The sequence below is a fragment of the Lycorma delicatula genome, chromosome 1 (genome assembly GCF_047948215.1).
Source record: "Lycorma delicatula isolate Av1 chromosome 1, ASM4794821v1, whole genome shotgun sequence".
NCBI lineage: Eukaryota > Metazoa > Arthropoda > Insecta > Hemiptera > Fulgoridae > Lycorma > Lycorma delicatula.
The window spans coordinates 338,658,533-338,681,450 of record NC_134455.1 but is presented as its reverse complement, the minus strand read 5'-3'; the positions used below and the strand labels follow the sequence as shown (position 1 = coordinate 338,681,450).

The following is a 22,918-nucleotide window of genomic DNA, read 5'->3' as shown; positions in this document are numbered from 1 at the left end:
GATTCTCTCACTTGCACACCATTCACATCAATCGTGATGTTTTGAAACCTCCTTCGCCCGGCTATCACTACCATCCTCATCTTGGTCGGGGCCAGCGCCAGGCCTTTCCCTTGTAGCCATCCACTCACTCCCCGTATAGTTGAGGTAGTGAAGGTTTCTCCCTCCTCTTCTGAGCTGCCCGCCACTATAACGGCCAGCTCGTGAGCATACGCTAGCAGAGTTACCTCCGGCGGGAAGGGAAGTCATAACACGCCATCGAAGACGATATCTTATAGTAGAGGACTCAAAACCGAACCCTGAGGCACACCGGTCTTCATGAAATAACTCACCTCTCCCTCTTCCGAGTGAGCCATTAGTTCTCTATCCCTCAAAAAACTGCGAAGAAGAGTCTTCAGTCCCTCACAAATTCCACGACGGCGTAGTTCATCCCCCACCACACGCCAGGGAATGCTTTCAGATGTCCAAGAGTATCAGAAGAGCTATCTGTCTGGTTCTCCTAGTGCCGGAATGTCCGTCTCCTATCCACTTTACCACCTTGCAGAGGGCGTTCACAGTCTAATGTCCCCTGAAAAACCCGATTTGTGCCGGGGAGAGACCACCCGCCGTAATCAGTTCAGTACAAAGCCTGTCAAATAGCATTCTTTCAATTTATTAAGCGATTACGAGTAGCCCTCTGCATCCTCCGTCTGGCAGCCCTGGCCGCGATACACAGGTTTTTAATCTTACCTGACCATCAGTGCCTTCTGTGGCAAATGGCGATGCGGCTGCAGCCTATCACTCTCTTCCATTAAGACCGTGAATAAGTTCTCCCGGCGATCTCCAGCCGGCCCCTCCATCTTGTGTTCCACCGAATCCAAGAGCATTTTAACTTAAATTTTCGTATTCTTTACTTGCAAGTGTTATGCTACTAGGGATTCTTTTGGATATTTCAACATAAAATAGAGTTTCGTATTTAAGTTTATAATTTTTATTAATTTCTTCTAAAAAATGTCTGAAAAAATGACGTAGGAAACAAATGTCGACAGTACTTTTTTTTTCTATTAGTTTTCATGAAGACTGGTGAAGCTGTATGCTCACTGGAAGACTTTCATGCACGATTCTACAGATTACACTGCAGTCTGATATCCCTGGGACTGTACATGAGCTTTGCAATAATCGTGCACGTCCTTGTACTTCGTGAAAGGTAATGGAAAAAGATCTCAACAATCTCTCATCGTTCTGGCTGACGGTAGAAACAACACACCGTATTTACGGAAAGCACCTTTGAGTCGCCTTGTGTAAGATAGCCATGGTGAATATGCGTCCGGCTACTGGTGATTGAATTTCGTCTTGAAGTGTTTGCCGCAAAATCGTACTTCTTCGAAGATACCTAGATATTTTCCAACAGAAATGTTTTCTTATCAATCAGCGTAGTGCTCATCAAATGCAGCAGCGGTGTGCAGATGTTCATTTATAACATTCCGCTATACTGGAACTTAGCAAATGCATCTCAATTGAAGACACTTGACAGTCAAAGCCAACCAGTAGATTAAAATTATTCTTGACGTGAGATGAGTTCATAGGAAAGATGCGGAGAATGTCACGACTGCCGTTTTAAAAGAATAAGGCGACATTGCAATGCGTTTGAATGTTGTTATAACCGCCGCTCGCATTGCTGGCCGACAAAAGCATAGAAGCAATCAGTCAGCAAAAAATCTATCCGACTTTTGAAATCCATTTAATAATCCCTTTCTTGGTTTCTATACCAAAAGTCAGATTTTCTTTAGACAAGGCATCTGCATTTTCATTGATAAATTTCTATTCAAGTCAAGAGCGAATCGTTTTACCCGATTATTAGATAGGCTCTGCTGATATTGCTTTCACAGCTCTGTACAAATATGACTAACGAGCGTTCATTTAGTTACTTTCATTCAATTAAAAGATGGCTAAGAAGCACCATGAATGAATACAGATTAAATGGATTAACTATGTTAAGCATTCACCGACGATGGGTTTTCGCTAACACGGAGCAATTAGCTGAAACTATAGTTTGATAATTTGCATCTAATCCTCGCAAACTACTGTTACAAAATTAGTTTTATTTAAATAAATATTTTATTCTTTTCCCCTTCCGTTTCGAGCTGGAGACGCCACTGTTTGAAATACAAGTTCAATCCTGTGTTTGCGTTAATCTATACTCAACTCTCTCGTCAACTACAATACGGGTATTTTTTCACTTATCATTTTATCAAACTCTCATTTTACTTGTTACAATTCCTCCAAAAGCAAAGAATAAAAAGCTCTGCAGTATCAAAACTCGTAATCGTATACATATAGATTTGCATCTTCATTTTACGTTGGATATAAATATATTTATTTAAAACAGAAACTAAACCTATGCACTGTTAATAATTACATATAGTTTTGATTAATACAAACAAATTACACATAAATATTCAATAACCCTATTAACATTTTGATTACTTTCTTCTCCGGCCTAATAACCATAGCTGTTGATACATGCTTTTCATTATTAATTACTATCTTCTCTGTACTATCTACATTTATAACTTATAAACAAGATTCTCGTTGCCACTGAGTGCTCGTTACAAGTATGTTTTGGCGGTAAATTTATCATTTACCGCGATTGAGGTTATACCGAATTTGTAATTTTGATTACGCTGGCTAGTAAAATAATTAATCGTATTCAGACAGTGAAATATTAAACGGTCATTGCATTACAGTATAATTTATATATTACTTTATTGTTCATTTCAGATTAAAATGTGTCAAGAACTACAAAATTCTGTAAGTATATGAAGGTAATACTGGCAGGTTTTAATTAGCAGTTGTTAACTAATTTATTGTGAAGAAAATAGTTTATCGCTACATTTGTAAGCTTCATATTTTTTATTCACAGAGAATAATCTTGATTATATTTTTTGGTTTAAAACAGAAAAACTGACCTTAAATTTTATGTGCTAAAAATAGTACGTGTTACATAATACGAAAAGTATTTACGTCTCTTAATTTGATATATCGCATGGTGCTTTTCAGGACTAAATTTTCCATTTAAAACTGATAATTGGGCATTATGTTGTATGTGATATTAACTTCTACATTGTAATCTGAAACTGTGCATTTTGTGATGTACAGGTGCAACTATTTTTATGAATTAGTTATTTGAAGTGCAGTAAGTTTTTTAATACATTCAAATATCTGTGCTTATTACTTTATATGCTGGTTGTAAGATGAATTGTGCATAAAACAATACCTATACATGTTTTTTAAGGTGAAAAGTGATAGATTTCCTTAAAAAAAATCTGTAAGACCAAAAAGTCAGTAGTAGATGAAAGTGACTACTATTAAATAAACCATTAATTTTGTAATGACACCAAATTTAGTTATAATGTTTTAAAAAGCACATCTTTAAGCTTTTGTGGCTAAATCTATTGACTGGTGTTTCAGCAGGTATTGCTGGTAGTGTTCTTTAGTTAGGCATATATGTATAATGCAGTCAAAAAGTAAGATTTGAATATTGTTCATTCAGTATATTATTTTTCATTGTATTCAGGTATATTAAGATATGCTCCATTTTTTGTTAAGATTGTTTTGAATAAACATGTCTTTAATAAACAATATCCTTTTTTTAAATATTAAGTTGTAATATTTCTTTGAACTGGGTCACCGTAAACATTTATCTAAATTGTATGAGCAATTCAGATAAAATATATTTCAGATGTTATGTATGTGTAATAACTTGAGTTTTGCAAGTAATGATTTGCTTTGTAGTATACTTCATATCAACATTTTTAAATTTGCGAATAATTTTCTCTAAGCCTTTGCTTAGGTAAGTTAGTTTTTGATTTGGTTATCGTATTGTTTTATTTTAATTTGTTTTGTGCAGGATTCAGTCTTTGAACTATTACATACATATACACACACACACATTTATATATTATATTTGAAAAGTGATGGACTTTGGTAAAAAAAAATTTTTTTTTTAAGATCAAAGACCAAAGTTATTAGAGGTTACTGTTTAAAAAAAATTAATATTTTAATGGCACAAAAATTTATTTATTATAATGTTTGAAAAAATCCACATCTGATATACAAATTATATTATTTTGTGTGTGTGTGTGTGTGTATATATATATATATATATATATATATATATAGAGAGAGAGAGAGAGAGAGAGCTGTAAAATTTAATTTATGGTGTATTTGGTTTATAATTAGTAAAAACGTTTTTAGTGGTGATCTTCGTTACAAAAATAATTTTGTACGAATTGTGCTAACATCTAGCAGTGAGTGGTGGAACTTTAGCTCAAGAAAAGAATTGTTATTCTACTGTTTTGAAATTTAAAAATAGTATTTCTCACCTTATCAATCTTGTTGAGTGCATTTATAAGTCTTGGAATTAAAAAGGACTAAATAATTTGCTGTTAAAAATATATGAATTGAAATGTTAAAACCTTTTGTAATGTTCAGAAATGACTCAAAATCTTTACTATTTGTACAGTTTGGTTTGTTCCATTTTTAAACTTTTTGGCCAAAAAAAAAAAAAATCATTAAAAGTAATTTTTTTTATAATTTAATCAAAATCTGTGAAAAAATATTTTTTCAAAGGTTTTGAATTACTAACAGATAAATTATAATTTATCTTTTATAGAAGGAAGGTTTGTACTACAGGTATTAAAAAAGTTATCGCAGTTTGTTTATTTTTGTTTCAAAATATTTTATTTTTACGAGGCTTTTTATTTTTTACAAGGTGTCCATTCTATTTTTGTGTGAACTCTATTTTTGATAACATTTCACAGTTACGTTCCATTTCTGATTACTTCTTATTGGGGCTTTTCTTGCCCCAAACAGTTTTTTTTTTTAAAGAGGTGGAGGGACCCCATTTATGGGCGCCTAGGCAGTGTCGGGCAGTGCGGAACCTGTTAACAGGTTCTGCAATGTGTTATTAAGTGTGTATGTATACCGCACACTACCAACTAAACCTCCATCCCTGGCTCTCCTTCCTGGAACAGCTTAAGGAAGCATTTCATCAAGAAGGGGAATGATATGCCCTCATATACATTCATACACCAATCATGCACAGAGCAAGAAAAACAAGAATCGCACACATCATGCCAAAAGTACACCAAGTTGTAACAGATCAACAAACACGCATCATACACATCAAGCACACAAGTCTTTCACACTACTTACCAGAGGCCACCATCAAGCACACGGGTGGAATGTCTCCAGCCAAATCGCAATCAGGCGATTCCCACATGCACGGGGAACCCCCTAGGCGCTCAGCAGAGGATCTGTCCACCCCCGCATCCTCCGATGCCTCATTCTTGAGCGAGACTCCTCCCAGGCCCTTAGTTCTTCCATGACCTGGTTTGTAAATCCAGACATCATCTACCAGTTGCTTTCCCATTCTAATGATTGTATATTAAGATGAATCAGTTTAAATCTGATGTTTGTATAGGGAATTTTAGCGCCTTGACCTATATGGCTTATTTTTTGGATATGCTTTGCAACATTTTTGTCTTGAGGTTTACAGTTTGAAGCGAGTGTAATTGCCTTTGTAAAGAATACACATGTGTAAACATACACATGAAAATGAATACTTTCCCTCAAAGATGGAACAAGAATTAATTTATAATTGACATTCGATTATTTGAAATGCAAAGTCCATACTTTGTTTAACAGAGAATATCCTTACCAGGCTCCGTTTTACTTTTGCTCTTAAATTTCAATATTCTACAGTCTAGTGTTTAATAACATGTGGAGGTTTCACTAAATTTTTGACCATTCAAAGTTTTTTAAAATTTATTTCAATTCCCAAACAAAAATTTGTGCTAATTCCTGTTGTTCATTGAAAACTTTCTTAAAAGGGTAATTGCAACTTTTAAAATTAATATTATTAAACAAGATCTGTTGATTCCGAGAAATATATTTATGTGTAAAGAAATTATATCAATATTTACTTATTTCAGGATTATATATCATTTGAAAATATTGAGAAGCAACTTGTAAACATTTTAGAAAAAACAAAAAATCAAAAAGAATTTTTAGAAGAACAGTGTTGGTTGGCCCAAGAAATTCAAACTTCTTGTTCAAAAAGAGAATCAGTGGTGAGTTGTAAAGATGTTCGTCATGCTGATAAGAAAAATAATAAAATGCAGTTGATTTTACAGGATAAACAATCTGATATTACGGCTGAAATTGTAAAAATATTAATATCTAAAATTGATGATGCCATTAAACATGCTGATGATGTATTAAAAATGGCAAACCTTGAAAAAGAAATGAAAAAGGTAAAAAGTGTTAATCCTAATTTTTCAGATATGATTAGTTCTCTGAATAATAAAAGCAACAGACTTACAGCAGAAATTCCTTATAAATCTAACAAAAAATTAAAGACTGAGGGGAAAATAAATTATGAATGCGTGAAAATTTCAAAACAACAGAAAAATTTTGTAACTATTCATGGAAAAGATTCTACTTCTTTAAATAAAGAACCTGCTAGAGATTGTTTAAGAAGTATTCATACCTCATCTATATCTGTAAATGAAAGAACAAAAATTCAAAAACAAGAAAGAACAAAAGATCTTGTTTCAGTTATTAAAAGCAAGCCATTCAACCCTTCAGATTCTAAAAATGAAAATTCTGTTAAACAAGCTATTTTGAAAGATGTTGATGGTCTTTTTATGAATGCTATTAAAACAGCTGAAACTACTACAGAAGAATTATTTGATGATGGGGGTAATAGGAATGTTCCAGTATCGTCAGGTCAAGAAGATTCTCAACTATCACATCCAACATTGAAAATTCTGTCAGGTGTAATTAGTTATGAAAAATTTAATAATTGTGAAGAAGTTATAAAATTATTTAGTTTTTACCACAAGTTACTGACTGCTGCCACTAATAGAAAATCTGAAAAACATTCTAAATTTGTATTAAACATGAAAGAAAGGGTAAGTAGTCTTTTTATATAGTTCTGTCAGTAGTAATATTATAGTAAGTTTATATAGTCTATTCTGTCAGGTGTAATTAGTTATGAGAGAATTAATAATTGTGAAGAAGTTATAAAATTATTTAGTTTTTACAGGTTACTGGTTGATGCCACTAATAGTAAATCTGAAAAACATTCTTCTAAATTTGTATTAAACATGAAAGAAAGAGTAAGTAGTCTTTTTGTATAGTTTAATAGTAGTATGCATACTTACTTGTTTTAACAGTGAGAGGAGATGAAAAAATTATGGGTGAATAGATATACAACTTTTAACTGAGAATCGAATCTTGACATTAGAAATCAACTTTCAGAATATTGTATTCCAATTCAGGACAGATTCCCTGTTGACTGCTGTGGAAGGATCAGAAGTTAAAACCTTACTGCAGAATATAATTATATGTAAAATGTAATTATCATTCCTACAGTTTATTCTCTTCTCTTCTTTTCATAAGCACACTTTGATAGAGATCTCTCGTTCATCAGAACATATAAAATTATATTATTAGATTTAAAACATATCTTAAAAAATCAAAGTACCATAGAGGTTTGTTTATAGTCTTCGTCACTGGTATAAAATAAGTTATTATGTTGTATTACAATCTGTGGATAAAAACTATTATAATTGGTATTTTAATAGTTACAAAAATTTAGATTAAATTTACTATTTCCCTAATCTAGTCATTTGCTTAAAACTTATTTATTCTGTAATTATATTTTCATAACCATTTTCTGTATTATAAACATTTTCTCGAGAGTAAGGGGTTTAAATTTATTGTTACTTTTTTATAATATTTGCATGCAATTTATTTTTGAAAATGTTTTATTGTCTCTAATATGAACAACATAATTATATTTATGTTTATATTTCTTTACTTGTAAATAGTAAATGGTCCTGGGGCCTAATCCATAAAAATCCAAGTAACAGGTAATTTTTCTACAAGTAAAGTGAAGCTGTATTTCAGAAAGATATAGTGGCTGGTGTATAGCTATGTACATTGCGTGCGAGAGTGATAGAATGATAGGACGGGTAGAGCAGTTAGATAGTCATTCCTTTATGAAAACATCTTTATAGCTCTGTGTACCATATATATATATATATATATATATATATATATATATATATATATATATGGAGTTATACGAGATGTTTTTATAAAGGAATGACTATCCTGTCCTATCAGTCTATCTTTTATGCAATGTGCACAGCTAAACAAGTGTAGAGTAGTAAATCCTAGTAAATATTTACAAGTTTCAGATGTTTTGCACAACTTTGAAACTTATAAAAGCATTCTAATTATTTTAGAATACCTTTAACTTCTAAAAATGGTAAACTGTAATTATAAAATTGTAACTTGTAATTTTGTGAAATAGGCCTCAGAAAGCACTTTTTGAAATTTTATAAGTCTTTTGTAGATAAGATTTTTTTTAGAACTTCGCTCTTCACATTGTCATCATATGTCTTCAATTCATGTTTCTTCATATTTGTCATTAATGTCATTATTTATTTCTATTTGTTTTAATTATTTTGTCACTTCAGTGCTATTTTTAATATTGATTGATTTTTTTTAATTTTCTTTTGAAAAATTACACAGAAATTTAGCAATTCTATACTAAGAAGTGTTAAAATTAAGATAAATTAATTTAAGTAAATCTAAATTATAATTTACTAATGTCAAAAATGATAATACTTAATAATAAAGTAACAATTTAACTAATAATAGAATATTACTTTTTAAACAGTAAATTTAAATCTCTTAATTGAGAGAATATATATAATAAAAAAACAGCAGTTAAAATATAATTAATGTAAAAGTAAAGTTTGAAATGTGATGATTGAAGTAGGGAAATAGTAAATTTAAGTTATATTAATATATTAGTACATTATTTTTATTTTAGCTTGAATATTAGCTATTGTTTGGTGGCATAGTTGGTGCGGACTTTCTTTTTGTGGATATGTCAAGGTATCCAACTATTTCTTTGTAGGAATTTACTTACTATACTGCAGGTGCAGATAATTGCAGTTTTCTGTAACTTTAAATAGATCCATGGATCGAGATGTAATTTTTTGATGTTTGTTAAAAGTTTTTTTGGTGTCATCCTCGTAGTCAAGAGGATGATTGGCACTATGTGAACATGTTGTTGTTGCCACATTAACTTAATTTCCTGAGACAATGGTATATATTTCTTTATTCTCGCTATGCATTTTGTTCAAGTTGCTATTTGGTATTGAGATTTCAACCAGGAATGTTTCTTTTATTGCATTCATGATTAGTGTGTAGTCCGGTTTGTTGTGGATGATAGTTCTACCAGTCGATACTTTTCGCTCTCTCTCTTTTTTTTTTTGTTTAGCCTCTGGAACCACTGTAAGGTATTACTTTCGAGGATGAATGAAGATGATATGTATGAATGTAAATGAAGTGTAGTCTTGTACAGTCTCAGGCCAACTATTTGTGAGATGTGGTTAATTGAAACCAACCACCAAAGAAACACTGGTATCCACAATCTAGTATTCAGATCCATGTAAAACTAACTGTCTTTACTAGGATTTGAACCTTAGAACTCTCGACTTCAAAATCAGCTGATTTGCAATGATGTGTGCATTACTAGACCAACCTGGTGCGTTACTCAATATTTCTCAGTTTCAATACATCTTTACTTTTTCATTTTCAATTACCAGATGTGGCTCACTTCAAGTAATGAATTTTTAAGTGATGTAGTCTGTTCTTCATAGATATTTCTTGATCTATAATCTTAGCAATAAGATTGTGGTGGGTCTATATTTTATGGCTGCAAGCTGTGTGCATCCTCCTCTGATGTGTTTGATGGTCTCCTTTCCATCGCTGAATCGTCAGAAGGTCTGTTTGGGTGTTATCTTTAATGATGTATTTGGTGTAATTTGTGGTTATAACAGTGGCATCTTAGGTATTGAACATGAAGCTTTCTGTTTCAGTGTATACGTTTCCTCTTTACAGCCATATGTGCGATACTTTCTTGTCAATATGCGGTTGCGACAGCTGATATTTATATCTTCCTGTACCCCTTTTCTTCCCACTTCTGTAGGTTTTCTCTGTCCACAACTACATTTTGGAGAGGCTCATATATTTCATCTTGAAGATTAAGTGGTGTGTACTTGTTGTAAGCATTGATAATGACAGCGTGTAAATTACTCATTTCTTTTTTCAATTTAAAATATTGTTGGACCGTCTGGATTTTCCTGTAGTGTACATTTGCGATATCGACTATTCCTCGCCCTCTGTGTATCTCCGTTGGTGAAATCGTTTGACGGATGAATTTGGGTGATGGTAGTGAAACTTTGTGCTCGCTGTCCTTGTTATTCAGTTCATTTCTTTGAGTTCCATGTTGCCCCAAAGAAGGAGCAACGCAAAATAAAATACAGTATTCAATGTTTTGGAGTATTGGCGTTTTTGCCAATACTCCAAACAAGAAGGGCAATAGTGGTGGTATGACGTTCATATTAATAGCTGTGGCTTTGTTCCTCCTTTTTAGCTCAGTCTTATGGATTTGTCTCAGTCGGCTAAGATATTAATTGCCCAGTTTCTGTTTGATTGAGCCATGATCCAGTAATTGACTGCTGGTATCCTAGATTATAAGTTTCTCCTGCTTGCATATGCTTGATCACTTGATCGTTTCATCTGTATGCAACGATACAACGTATGTCCTTCCAGGTTTCCGTGGTGGCCTACCATAATTCTTTGAATCCTGCATTTGTCTAACCTGAATGCCATTTTTATACTCCAGGTGAAAGTTTCAGTCAGCTTGAATAATGACGATATCGTGGGCTTAGATATGTACAGTTTAAGGTTATCAGTATACAAGACGTCGTGATTCAATATGCTTGTGGGGTCTTCTTATTTAGGATGAATTCGTATCTCATTGAGCACTTTGGATAGCGGATTCAGCGTCAAGCAGAACCACAGAGTATTGAGGGAGTCTCTTAAAATATTCCCCTGTGGATATTAATTTTTTTGGTTGTGACCTTTTCTTGACTGGTAGTAACTTACTGTTGCTTTCCAAGTAAGCAAGATTTGTCAGGAAGTTTATCAGTCCAGCATCTATTTTATGAATGCACAAAACTTTAGTGAGCCACATGCCTTTACATGCACAAAACCTTTGATAATACTATTGAAAGCTTTTTTATAATCTCTGTTTGCCATATATAGATTTTTACTGTTTGCTTCAGGCATAGTTCATTATGGTGAGTCGATTACTAGCTGTTCCTTGCAGCCTTGGCTTCCTGCTCTGCATCCTTTCTTTTCTTCTGATAATATATCTGACTAAATGGGTTTACGGTGTTGTCACCTTTCAGTTTCTTATAGGTTATATCCTTAGAAAGGGTTGATTTGGGATTTTGGATGATTCGATTGAAGGCTTCGACCAGCATTAGATGCGTATCTTTAAGGATTTAATCCAGTAATTTTGGATTTTATCCAACTCTGGAGCTTTTCATAGTTTTCTTAACCAGTTTCTCTGCTTGTGGTGACTTGTAGGCTGCTTGCCTTCGATATTCCCATTTGGTTCTATTTCGTTTCTGATTAACAGGGTCTCATCTTGCTCTTTATCTTCAGACCATATTTCCAAACAGTACATTTCCATGTTTTTCGAAGTGGGTGGGTTTCCTATGATTTTATGAGGCTCCTCTTAACCCACGTAGAAAGCTTTCTGCCTATTGTTTAATAGGATGTTTTCACTCTTTTTCTTCTTGCTTTTTTCCCCATTCTTTTTCAGTATTTGCTTAGTTATTGTTTGCACCTGTATAGAGCATCTGTTGGACTTATTGAGGTATTGTTGCACATTCGATTGATTATTGCATTTCCTAGCATCTTTACTTTGTCCGTTGGATTTTGTTGGGTCATTTGCATCAGCCTGCCTATGTCTCTTCTGAGGCTGGCTGTGTTATTTCCTGATAGTTCATTTTCAATTCAGTGACCACTTCACAATATATAAATAGCTGGATATTATTTAAGTCCTTATCCTCAATCTTTTCTTTCATTATTTGATCAGTGTAGATATTAGTATTTGTATTTTTATTTTCCTTTAGCTTGGGCAAAGCTGGGAATTGATTGGGGTTGGTCTCCTCGAATCTCACTATAATCCTGTTTTTGTTGGTCTTCGGGGCTCTGTTATACTAGATTGCAGTGTCAGATTCTGTCTACTTCCTTAGGTGCATAGTTTTCAATTGCAGCTCCATCTTGGCTCCTTGGTTCTTGATCCAGGGGGGTCAGTGCCCGCTTGCTCTTCTTGCACTACTTCTGCATGCTTTTCTTCCCTTTGTTCCACTTCCATTTCTGCGTGTACGTCTTACTATATCTGGCAGAGCTATAATCAGTGAGTCTTCTATTGTTAATAGAATTGATTATAAATTCGTGGCTCTATAACAACACTGCATGACTCGTATTGAAGTCCTTGTTCCACATCATGCGTTGTCTGGGTAAGCTTGCTTTAGTGGTTATTGGCTGTCCTGCTGGCAAAACAGGTTCAGTGGGTTGTGCCAGTGCGCTCATACCCATTTCATCTGCTGGGTGGCCAGCTTGCCCTGTCCTGTGCTTCCCTTGGCTTGGGTCATGCTTGTTCTGCTGTGTTGAGGCTTTGCTTCTGCTGATTGGAATCTGTAGATCTGGGAGGGGGGTAGTTCTTAGCAAGGTGGGGTGACTGGGGTGCAAGGGGTCATCACTCGCCAAAAGCACAAGGTTTCCCTGTTATAATTATTATTGTTGATTATTAAAATTACATAAATCATAAGAATTAATCATAAATCAATGAAATATACTTCACCATATAATATTGGTGCGTATGGTTGTATGCGTCCAATTATTCTTTAGCAGTTGTGTATTATTTTTATTTTGACGTATTGTTATTTTTGTTAAATAGTGAGATACCATTCTAATTGTTATTAGAATGGTAATCTGAGCCTTTCATCCAGAGATCCCGGGATCGAATCCTGGTCAGGCATGGTATTTTAATACACTACAAAATTCCATTTCCATATTTCTTTTACAAGCTTCAAAACCTCTGCATAATTTCATCAATCAAAAAATAAATAAATATTTTAATATTTTTTAATGTTAATAAAAATAGTTATGTAAAATCACCAAATTGAGCAGTTATCTTGAAAGACAACATTTTTAAATATTAAACATGAATGACTTTTTTTTATACTACATGGAAACTATTCCTCCAGAAAACCATTCAGTATTCCAGTTTTTTATTCATGAATCCTTATTTACTATAAACTTAATGGACTTATTCATTGTAACATTGTTTTTGGGTTTATTCTTATTATTGTTTCTGGGTTTATTATCATTTACCTAGTTACCAGGTGTGTAAATATAAAACCAGAATTTTTGTATAGAAAATACACATTTATTGTTTGAAAACGATAAAAAATATTTTATTTGAAATATTGTCCATCCCTAGCTATACATTTTTCCCATATCTCTGACAATTTATGAATGCCATGCCATAAAACTGTTGCTCTTTTGAGGCAAACCAGTAGAGCCATTTTCATAAGACGTGAAGCGATGCTCAGCAAGTGCGTATCCCATCGATGCAAATAAATAGTAGCCTGATAGAGTCTCTGGTGAATAAGCTGCATGTGAAAGTATTTCCCAACTTAATGCTTCAATCGTTTCCTTGACTGGTTTTGCTGTGTGTGATGGTGCATTATCATGAAGCAAAATCACTTTGTGTTGCCTTTTTTGATATTCTGGTTGTTCTTCATGCAATGTTTGATTCAAATTAATCATTTGTTATCACCTGTCACAATTCGATGGAGAAATGGCTTTCTCCATCTTTCTGGATTTTGTACCTGGAAAGAGCATTTTGCAAATGGTTTTTCGGTTTTCTTGCTGTCTTTCATTCAGCTCTGGAACTTATTTCCCCATCTTCTGGATCTTTCCCAAGGCTTTCAAATGTGGAGACAGCTCTCATGTTACATTTAATTGATCCGCAAGTTGTTGCATTTGAGCATCATCCTCTTCCAATAATGCTTGCAATTTGCTGTCTTCAAACTTTTTCGGTGGTCTTCCACGTTCTTCATTTCTGATGTCAAAATCGCCATTTTTGAATTTTTTTTAAACCACTCAAAGCACTGTGATTTACCAAAGCATGCTCACCGTAAGCTTCGACAAGCATTTGATGAAATTCTGCAGCAGTTTTCTTTAAATGGTAACAGAAAATCAATGCTGTCTGCAAATCGTAGTTTATAGGTACAAAACTCGACATGTTCAATGCTAATTAAAACTATGGTGTTTTATGAAACTTGTATTGTTGTGAGTTGAAAATCTTTGTCAGCTGTCAAAGAAAGAAAATGGTGTCAATGATGTGGTTTGACTGTAACTACTACATTGACAGCTAGGGCCATCTATGGGTAAACTCTGGTTTCAAAAAAAATCTGAAAAATGGCTTTTCAAATTACAATTAGCTATTTTTAGAGTTTACCAAGACATTTGAAAGTCTAGAAAATTGTTATACTAGTTTGAAAATGGAATTTTATCTATAACTGAAATATAACAGGAGAGATTTAACTTGATTTAGCATTATATCTATTTCAATTTCATATTATTTTTTTCTTAGAATATTGAAAGTTAGACATTTTATGTGTTTACATGTATAACTTTTTATTTCTTTACATGAAAAAAAGTACAGTTATATTTTAAAAGTGAGTCATTTATCTTCAGATTAAATAAATATGCAGATGACTTAAATTTCCTCCACTTAGTATGGAGAGTGTATGTAATAGATTATTTTCCATAGAAAATTACCGTTTTATACCTTTCCTCCTTTTTTTTATGGTTGTGATGGTGTAAAGCATCTGAAATCAAGTAGTTCTAGTAGAAGTTTCTTTTTCAGAGAAAAATGTTGAAAATGTGAATTGAGTGAAAGTGTAGTGTTGCTTGTTGGGTGAAGTAGACAAAATTTCAAATTACTTGGAATGATCATTTGCAACAATGTATATATCTCATTAAAGAAAGCAATAGGAAGCCATTTCTGTGGCACAGTATGATTAGTATTCGTGAAAATGGCTATGTCACTTTTGTGTGTCTTATTTCATGTCAGGTATCTACATCTGTTTAGTTGTGGCACCAGATAAATTTGAATATGAATAAGTGTGTGTGTTTATTTTTTTTTATTACTTTTATAAAAAAGTCACTGGCAACAAGGGGATGATGAACTGCAGTGTGTGCACTTTGTAAATGTGGGATCTAGTTGCCACCTGTGCTGAAAGAGTTAAATCTGTTGGGAAGATTCTTATCTGAAATCTTTGTAAAAATACCTTGTGTTGATGTATTTTTTAATGAAAGGTAGTAGAAAAATATATTGAAAATTAACCAGTGACTGTGGTACATTTTTTTTTTTTTTACTAAATCCTTAAGAATTTTTTAATGTTAAATAGTACATGACAAATAAGAAAGTTCAGGTATCTACGAATATTGAAAACACTATACAATCTTCATATTTTAACTTCTTAATGTCTTTCTTGCAGAATAACTCTTTAGTTTTTGTCTCTGGAAGTCTTCATGAAAAGTTTGTTTCTTGTATGGAAATGAGATTAAGGTTGTCAAGGGAGAAAAAAGAAGAATACTTTTCATTATTAAGACCATTTTTTGCTGGTGGGTATATGTATTTTTATTTTGTTATAGTGTTCTGTATAAATTAAAAGCAGTGTTCATGTAGACACAATTATTAATTAAATTTTAAAATACATTTATCTCAGTTTTTCCAAAAGCAGTAAACATAAGCATTTGTTTAAACATGTGCTCTCTTTGGGAAAAATCTTGAATCAAATTCTTGAAAGGCAGTTTAGCATTTTTTAATTAGGTAGCAACCACTCGGGGAACAAAATCCTGAAGGAAGTATGTATGTACTGGTCCTTAAAATTAAGACCAAGTAGTTATATTATGAAATTCAAAACTTTCTCAAGTGAAACCATTGAATTCAACCTTACCTTTAATAAAATTCATTTCTGTTTGATAAGCTTCCAGATGCTTTTATTGTAATTTCAATTTTTCTTCTTTTAGTTTAACCTACTAAATTGCATAAACAGTGTTTATTTGTTTTTCCCTTATCCCTTGTGCGGTTATGTGATGCAATTCATCAACCATTTATTATTAGTTTTTGTTTACAGTCATCTGTCTTATCTCCTTTCTCTTCCTTTTCTTCTAGCCATCTCCTCTACATATGACTCTCGTGATTTCCCCTCCGATCTAGTCTCCATATCTATTTTTGGTTATCTTTTTTTCTGTTTGTTTGTTTAACTTCCGGGTTCGCAGTCAAGCAATTCTTTCTGCAGAGGATGATATGAATGTTTTGTAGCATGTGTGAAAAAATGCCACGCTTGACTGGGGGATTTGAACCCAGGACCTACAGGTGAAAGGCCGACACGCTACCACCTGTGCCATGGAGGCTGGCATTTTTGGTTATCTGAATTTATTCATCCATATTCTTTTTTCACTCATGGTTTGGTCTCATGCCTTGTTTCATTTTCATTACGATTGACTGTACAATCTTAATGTCTCCTCTACGGTCTCCATCAGACATTTTTTTTTTGTTACAGCTGAGTTCATACTGTGGTTTTTCCTATGTTTCTTCTAAAATGTCTGTATTGACCACAAAATTGCTCTTTTGTTTATGGGTTAGTTCTAGCTTTTCTACCTCAAACAACTGGTCGGTACAGATTAGCATTAAATACCCTCATCTTTGTATTAATTTTTTTCCTGAAACTATATTACTCAACTATGATAAACCTGTGTTGCTTTCCAAACTGTTCACTTCAATTATCTTTCTACAAACAATTCTTGAACTCAAATATTCAAAATTATTATATGTTCTAAACATTTATCCTATTCTATAGTCAATGTCAGCTTCTCAGTTGGTGCTTTGAAATACACATTACTTTACTCTGTGCTGCATTCAGAATCAGTTCTCTATCCCAGAAGGCATTTCTCTGTTACATCAGTGCATTCTTCAACTTTGTTGTTTCACATCGAAACAGTGCTATATCTTTGACTCAAAACAGCACCTACACATATATGGACCTTATCATCCATTTCTCAGTTTTACTTCTTTTTATTTTTAGCTTTCACTGCTTAATAACATCATCCGTTAAAATTATTTCTAGTAATGGATTGAGGTTATTACCTGTTTTAGTTCCCATCCATGTTGAATTTCTAAAATGTTTCCCCCACTTCCATACATTGATGCACACTCTTAATCTTTCTGATAATTTGCCCACAGACATCTATCTTCTCTAAAGCCTTCCACCTTTCATATCTTGGTGCATATCAAATGCAGCCTTCAACCAGAAAGCTGTATGCAGCTCCCTTCCTCTACTCATAGCCTTGTATCTTGTTTGTTCAGTGTAAATATGTGGTCCATTGTTTGGCTGATTGTAAACTCCAGAATGCTGTTTAATACTTTTCAGCTTTTTTTCCATAATTCATATATTATGTATTTCAAAATCACTGATAACAAACATAATTCTTAGTGCATGTAATTCTCAAAGTTGATATTGCTGCCTTTTTTGAGGATGGGTATGATTAAATTTTTTCCCAACCAAAGGGTTCAGGAAAAATCCAAAGTATTTTTTACTTCCTTAAACCAAATTTCCCTGCAAAATGTTTGTACTCTTGTAAAGGATTAATTCCCTTTCATGTTTTGTAAGTTCTGATTAGATACCATTTTCTACAGGCACCTTTTTCACTTTTTTCCTGATTGCTTTCTTTACATCTTCCATGTTCAAATCAAGATGATGCTCATTGGGCCCAACTTAACTGATATTCCTTTTCCTATGCTTTTCTGAAGATTTCACCATAAAAAATTCTCCAGGCATGAAGTACAAGTATATTCTTGATTTCAGTCATTGTTGTCCTGTTCCTTTCTAGATGCTCCTTATCTTTTTTTTTTTTTTTAATTAAATTATTGATTATACTAGAATTTATTTGAGTTTTTCCTGTAGTGGTCTGTTTTAGCTCAAAGTTTTTCCAAACATAGAATTTTACTTTCCATGCCATTTGCTTTATTATATAATTTTTTATTGTATGTTCATTCCAATTCTCTTCTATTGTGGTTGTGTTATACTTAGTCCATGCATCATTTTTGGTTAAAACATGCTTCATACATTTTTAATTTCCTCATTCCACACTTTGTTCTTTCTCTCCGATTTCCAATCCTAAATCTTTTGAAAATTGTGTGCCGAACTAATCAAAGTCTGTATGAGGATCGTTTACTTCTTTTCAATGCTACCCTATTTCTCCTAATCGACCACACATTCTTTTGAAGCTGATAATGTATATTTTCATGTACTTTTCTAGCAGCACAAACAGTACTCTGAATCCCATATTCATTATCAACAGCCTGTAATGCTTATAAGGCTCAACATTTCTAAAAACGTGATTCATGATTCTGTATCTTGCAATTTAAGTGCATGTAAACCAGTTATTAACTTTCTACTCTTCTCCCAGAAACTTCAAATATGATTTTGTAAATACTTTTATCTGGAAAACAAGAATTTCCTATAAGGAGGTTATTTTGTGTACCCGAAATTCTATTTTTTTTCCATTTTAATTATGTACTTTTACTGTAGGGTATTTCTCTGTACTATAATGCCTTCCTACAGATTTGTTTTAAAATATCCGCATTCTGTTCTCTCGTAATCACAATTTGATTGACGTATTCTCTACTTTCTCAGTTGTTTTTGTGTCATAAAAACGTCCCTACTCATTTTCTTCAGCATCTTCTGTAGGGACTTAAATTTGTTTAATTGACCTTTTCTTCCAGCTGTAAATCTGCATCAGATATCTTGAATTCATAACTTTTTGGTTTACTATTTTCTTTTATACTGAATCCTTGAAAATTATAAAGGTTCTTTTGCTCTGTTTCCCTTCACCCAGTAAACATAAATACACAGTCTTAATCAAACATCAGTTCTGCTGAATAGCCTTTCTTTCTTTTTTTCCTGTTTAGCCTCCGGTAACTACCGGAGATTTTCCTAGAAAGCCTGGTTTTGTTGAAATTTACCCAAACTGGCTTCATAAAATACAGTCTATAATACACAAATTATGCCGTAATAAATAGTCACCTCTTCCTGAGATATCTTAATGTTTGGAGACCAACAGTTTGTGAATCAAAAGTCGAAGGTGCAAATCAAAGCTAGGTACTTTGACTTGCAGATATTGTTTTAATTCAAAACTAATTTAAATTAAATTTAAAAAAATGGTCTGATCGTCAAGAGACATTTCAGGAGAGGTGACTATTAAACCTCTTTCTGAAAAGAATGAGGGGATGTTAATCTGATTAGCCTCTGTGTTACTCAGTTTAATAGGGACAGCTCTTGCTGGTTAATGGCTGGAGTTGAAATGAAAGAGAGAATTTTCTTGAGTAAATTTTTGTTTGATGAAGATTGTAAACATTATACATTATCATTCCTGTTAGCCTTGAACTGCAATTTATTTATTGTAAACATACAAAGTGTATCATGAAGTTCTCCCGGGGCTTTCGTAACCTGTTCTACTTGTGAAAATAAAGGAAAAAGTTCATATAAACATATGTCCTAAAATGGTTAGTTAGTGAGAAATGGCTAGTGAAAAATTTTGTTCTGATTTCAGCTACCCTGGTAAAATGAGGTCGTACTGAAATTTTTAGGATGTTAATTAAGAGGCAGAATTAGTGATTTATTGTGGTTTTTGACCTGAAAAAATCAAATAAAAATAGGTCTCTGAACCTTATCTGCAGTAGATGTGGGAAATCTGGGATGACAACCAATAAATTGGGCTAAAAAACCCTCTTTTTTGTTTGATGTACAATAGCTTTTTTAAATGGATAATAAAAACATTAACTTGCAACTTGCAGATAATAAACTTTTAAACAAACCTTGCAGAGGTCATTCACTAGACCAAAGTGCATTATATGTACCAGTTTATAATAAATCTTCAAAAATGATCCGTCATTTTTAACACATTTCTTGGCATGCTTCTGTACTGATTTTGTTTGTCAGGGCTGTTCTAAAGTTGATGAGCTGCATCTATAATGTGGACAATTAATTCCTCACGAGAATGTATTTTTGTTTTGTATAAATATTTTTCATCCGTCCTCAGGCGCGAAAGCTAAAGGTTCCTGACCACCAGGATCAGGCATCCTGGTGGTCAGGAATGTTGATCTCCATGACCGATCCATTTTCTCAGGGAAATGATGATTTAAGCGAGTGGAAATGGCACGAGAGATGTAGGAAGGCTGGTACTAGGTAGTGAACCTGTTTTCCGATGCGAAGAGTCAAGTAATTGTTTTGGGATTTGGAATCCTGCGATTCGGAAAACGTATTTTGTATTCTACTGCAGTAGCTGTAGAATTACCATTACCATTACACACACACCCAAAATGAATACCATATCAGCGTATTCCTCTGTTGTAAATAAGTATGTTATTGCTTCAATGGCAATAAAATTCACAGAAAACCTTCGCTTGCAACAGCCGAGTTCACAGTGCCCAATATACATAATGTATCTCACAGAATGATTTAAACACAGTATTGCGCATTGTTGATCAGCTGTTGTTTTATTACCAACTTTGAAATAATTTTTCATATTTATTGTATTTCTGTTGTTAATAATTATTATCTAAGTAATTTTTATTTTACAATTGTGTAATTTTTATTTTTATTTTTAACTAAATTTTGTTTTTACAAATTTTCTATATCGCCAAAAAATTTGTTTTTTGTTTACAGTAAATAAGTAATTTTCTGACAACTGTAGTAATGTACTGTCTGTAAATTATTTTTCTTTGTTTTATTCAGTTTGTCTTAAACCAATTTGTTCGGAGTTAAATTCTCTACAAGTTTTGTTTAAAAGTTTTATGTGTTTATTATCCGTTTAACAAAGTTATTATACATCAAACATAAAAACGGAGTTTTTTTTACCCCAATTTAGTGGTTTTCACCCCAGATTTTGCTATTAGTACTGCAGATACAGTTCTGGGGTGTATTTTATTTTATTTTTCAGGTGAAAAGCCATAACAAATCACTTATTCTGGCCATCAATTAATGTAAAAATTTCATTACGACCTCATTTCACCAGGTTAGCTGAAATCCAAGCTAAATTTTTCACAAGTCGTAAGTCGCAAATGAATCACTTTGGTACATATGTTTATATGAAGTTTTACATTATTTTCACGATTAGAATAGGTTATGAATGTCCTGGGAGAACTTTGTGTTATACTCTGTATAAACCAGGTAATCAAATAATTGTAACCAATTCTAGTTGGAATAATTGCTCTAACTTATATTTTAGTAGAACAATATTAAAAGAATTTTGCAAATTTCAGCAATCGCTACCTTTTTTTGTTAAAAATAATTTTGATCTAATTAATTACTTAAAGTAAAATGTGAGGTTCCACAGGTAGATGAAATAATTCCTGTGAGTTTGATTGAGAAATGTGGATTATATTTTTGTTGCCTTTTATACCTGTAAAACTGAAACTTGAAAAAAAAAAGTTTTTTTCTTACTTGCATTCAGTAAGGTGTATTTTAAAGTAATTTTTGACGTGATTTCAAATCTGCAAACCAGAACTGAATGGAGAATATGTTGTTTTAGTAACATGGATTTAAAGAAAATAGCCTCTGGTATGACATTATCTCAACTAATATCTTCTTTTTTTTAGTTTTATCTTGTATTCAACCTCTGGAATGCCCCTTTTTGTTTTCCAGCAGTAATTTTTAATTTTATTCAGGCTCAATTTTCCCTGATACCATGTTTCTGTCATTGATTATATATCTTGGTGAAAGGATTCACCATGCTTATCACTTACATTACCAAGGTTAGGTGGAAAAAAGTTCAAATTTGAATGGAACATGTGTATTTTTAGAAACATATTTCATTCTAGTTATTTTTATAGTTTTTAAGTTTACTTACCAATCTACACTTATCTTTTTGCCCACGAATGATTTAACAATATTTTGAAATGATATCCATATTACTTTCTCAGATTCATTCAAACACTTCTTAAAGATTGAATCCTTCATTAGCTTACATATGGTGATGTAACAAATATTCCTTCTTTGATTGTTTTTCCTTGCAGATCTTAAGGTAGTTTGGTCATATGATCCATTGTTTTGACAAAATTTTTCATCAAACGAAGTTTTATGTGTAATGGTTTAAGTTACTCATTCTTTCACCAATTTCACTGTTACGGAGTACGGCTTTCAAATTAGTTATATTAGAGGAATCTGTAAGCAACCTCCATTCCATAGGATTGTAATGCTGCCTTAGTAATCCAATAAATAATTTATTTATTAGATTATTAGGGCAGCATTACAGTACACTATATTTTCTTGTAAGGAGAACCAATTGCTGAAATTCTTGCTATGTACTTAGAAAAAAATTAATGCCACTTTCAAGGAGGTTCCAACTTTTTAACCTTGAAGTTGAAGTTAGAAATACTGACTGTATTTTAGACAAATTAAGATCGTGAATCTGATCATTAAGTACTGCTTGAATAATTTGTGAGGTTTAGTGCTCTCATCTTCGAAAAAGTGGGGATCCTCCTCATTACTTTCCAACATAACCTTCTTCATTGTCAACATTTTCTTCTGAATATTTTTCACCATTTTTCTGGTGGAACTAGAACAAGTAACTCTTCACTGTGTAAAATAGATGTAATAACTAAAGGAAGACTAGAATATGCAACTGATTTTTTGAATTTACTTGTGGTACCTTTAAAATAACGGTCTAACAAGTATTTCTTAGGTTCTCCCCATATCATAGTAACAACACAAGCCACATGTTGCAGGTTCCTACTTAGTAAAGTTATACAAGAATTACAGCAGATATGAAGGGCCCAAGACTTTCTTGATTTTTTTACATTATCCCATTACTGTGATAAATTTATTTTTGCGAGAAGGAAAGAACAATTATTATT

General features: G+C 32.7%; 1 protein-coding gene across 3 annotated transcripts in view; it reads left to right on the top strand.

The window, feature by feature from the left end:
* Window positions 1-2,373: 2,373 nt before the first annotated feature.
* LOC142334323 (uncharacterized) overlaps window positions 2,374-22,918 on the top strand; it is a 28,677-nt gene continuing 8,132 nt past the window's right edge. The window contains exons 1-3 of one of the 3 annotated variants that reach the window (XM_075382268.1): window positions 2,374-2,787; window positions 5,973-6,953; window positions 15,495-15,621. In XM_075382268.1, coding sequence (XP_075238383.1) covers window positions 2,764-2,787; window positions 5,973-6,953; window positions 15,495-15,621 — 1,132 coding nt within the window. In that variant the 5' untranslated portion in view covers window positions 2,374-2,763. Of the gene's footprint in view, window positions 2,788-2,993; window positions 3,173-5,972; window positions 6,954-15,494; window positions 15,622-22,918 lie in introns of those variants that run through there. The other 2 variants (XM_075382269.1, XM_075382270.1) reach the window with 2 other exon arrangements.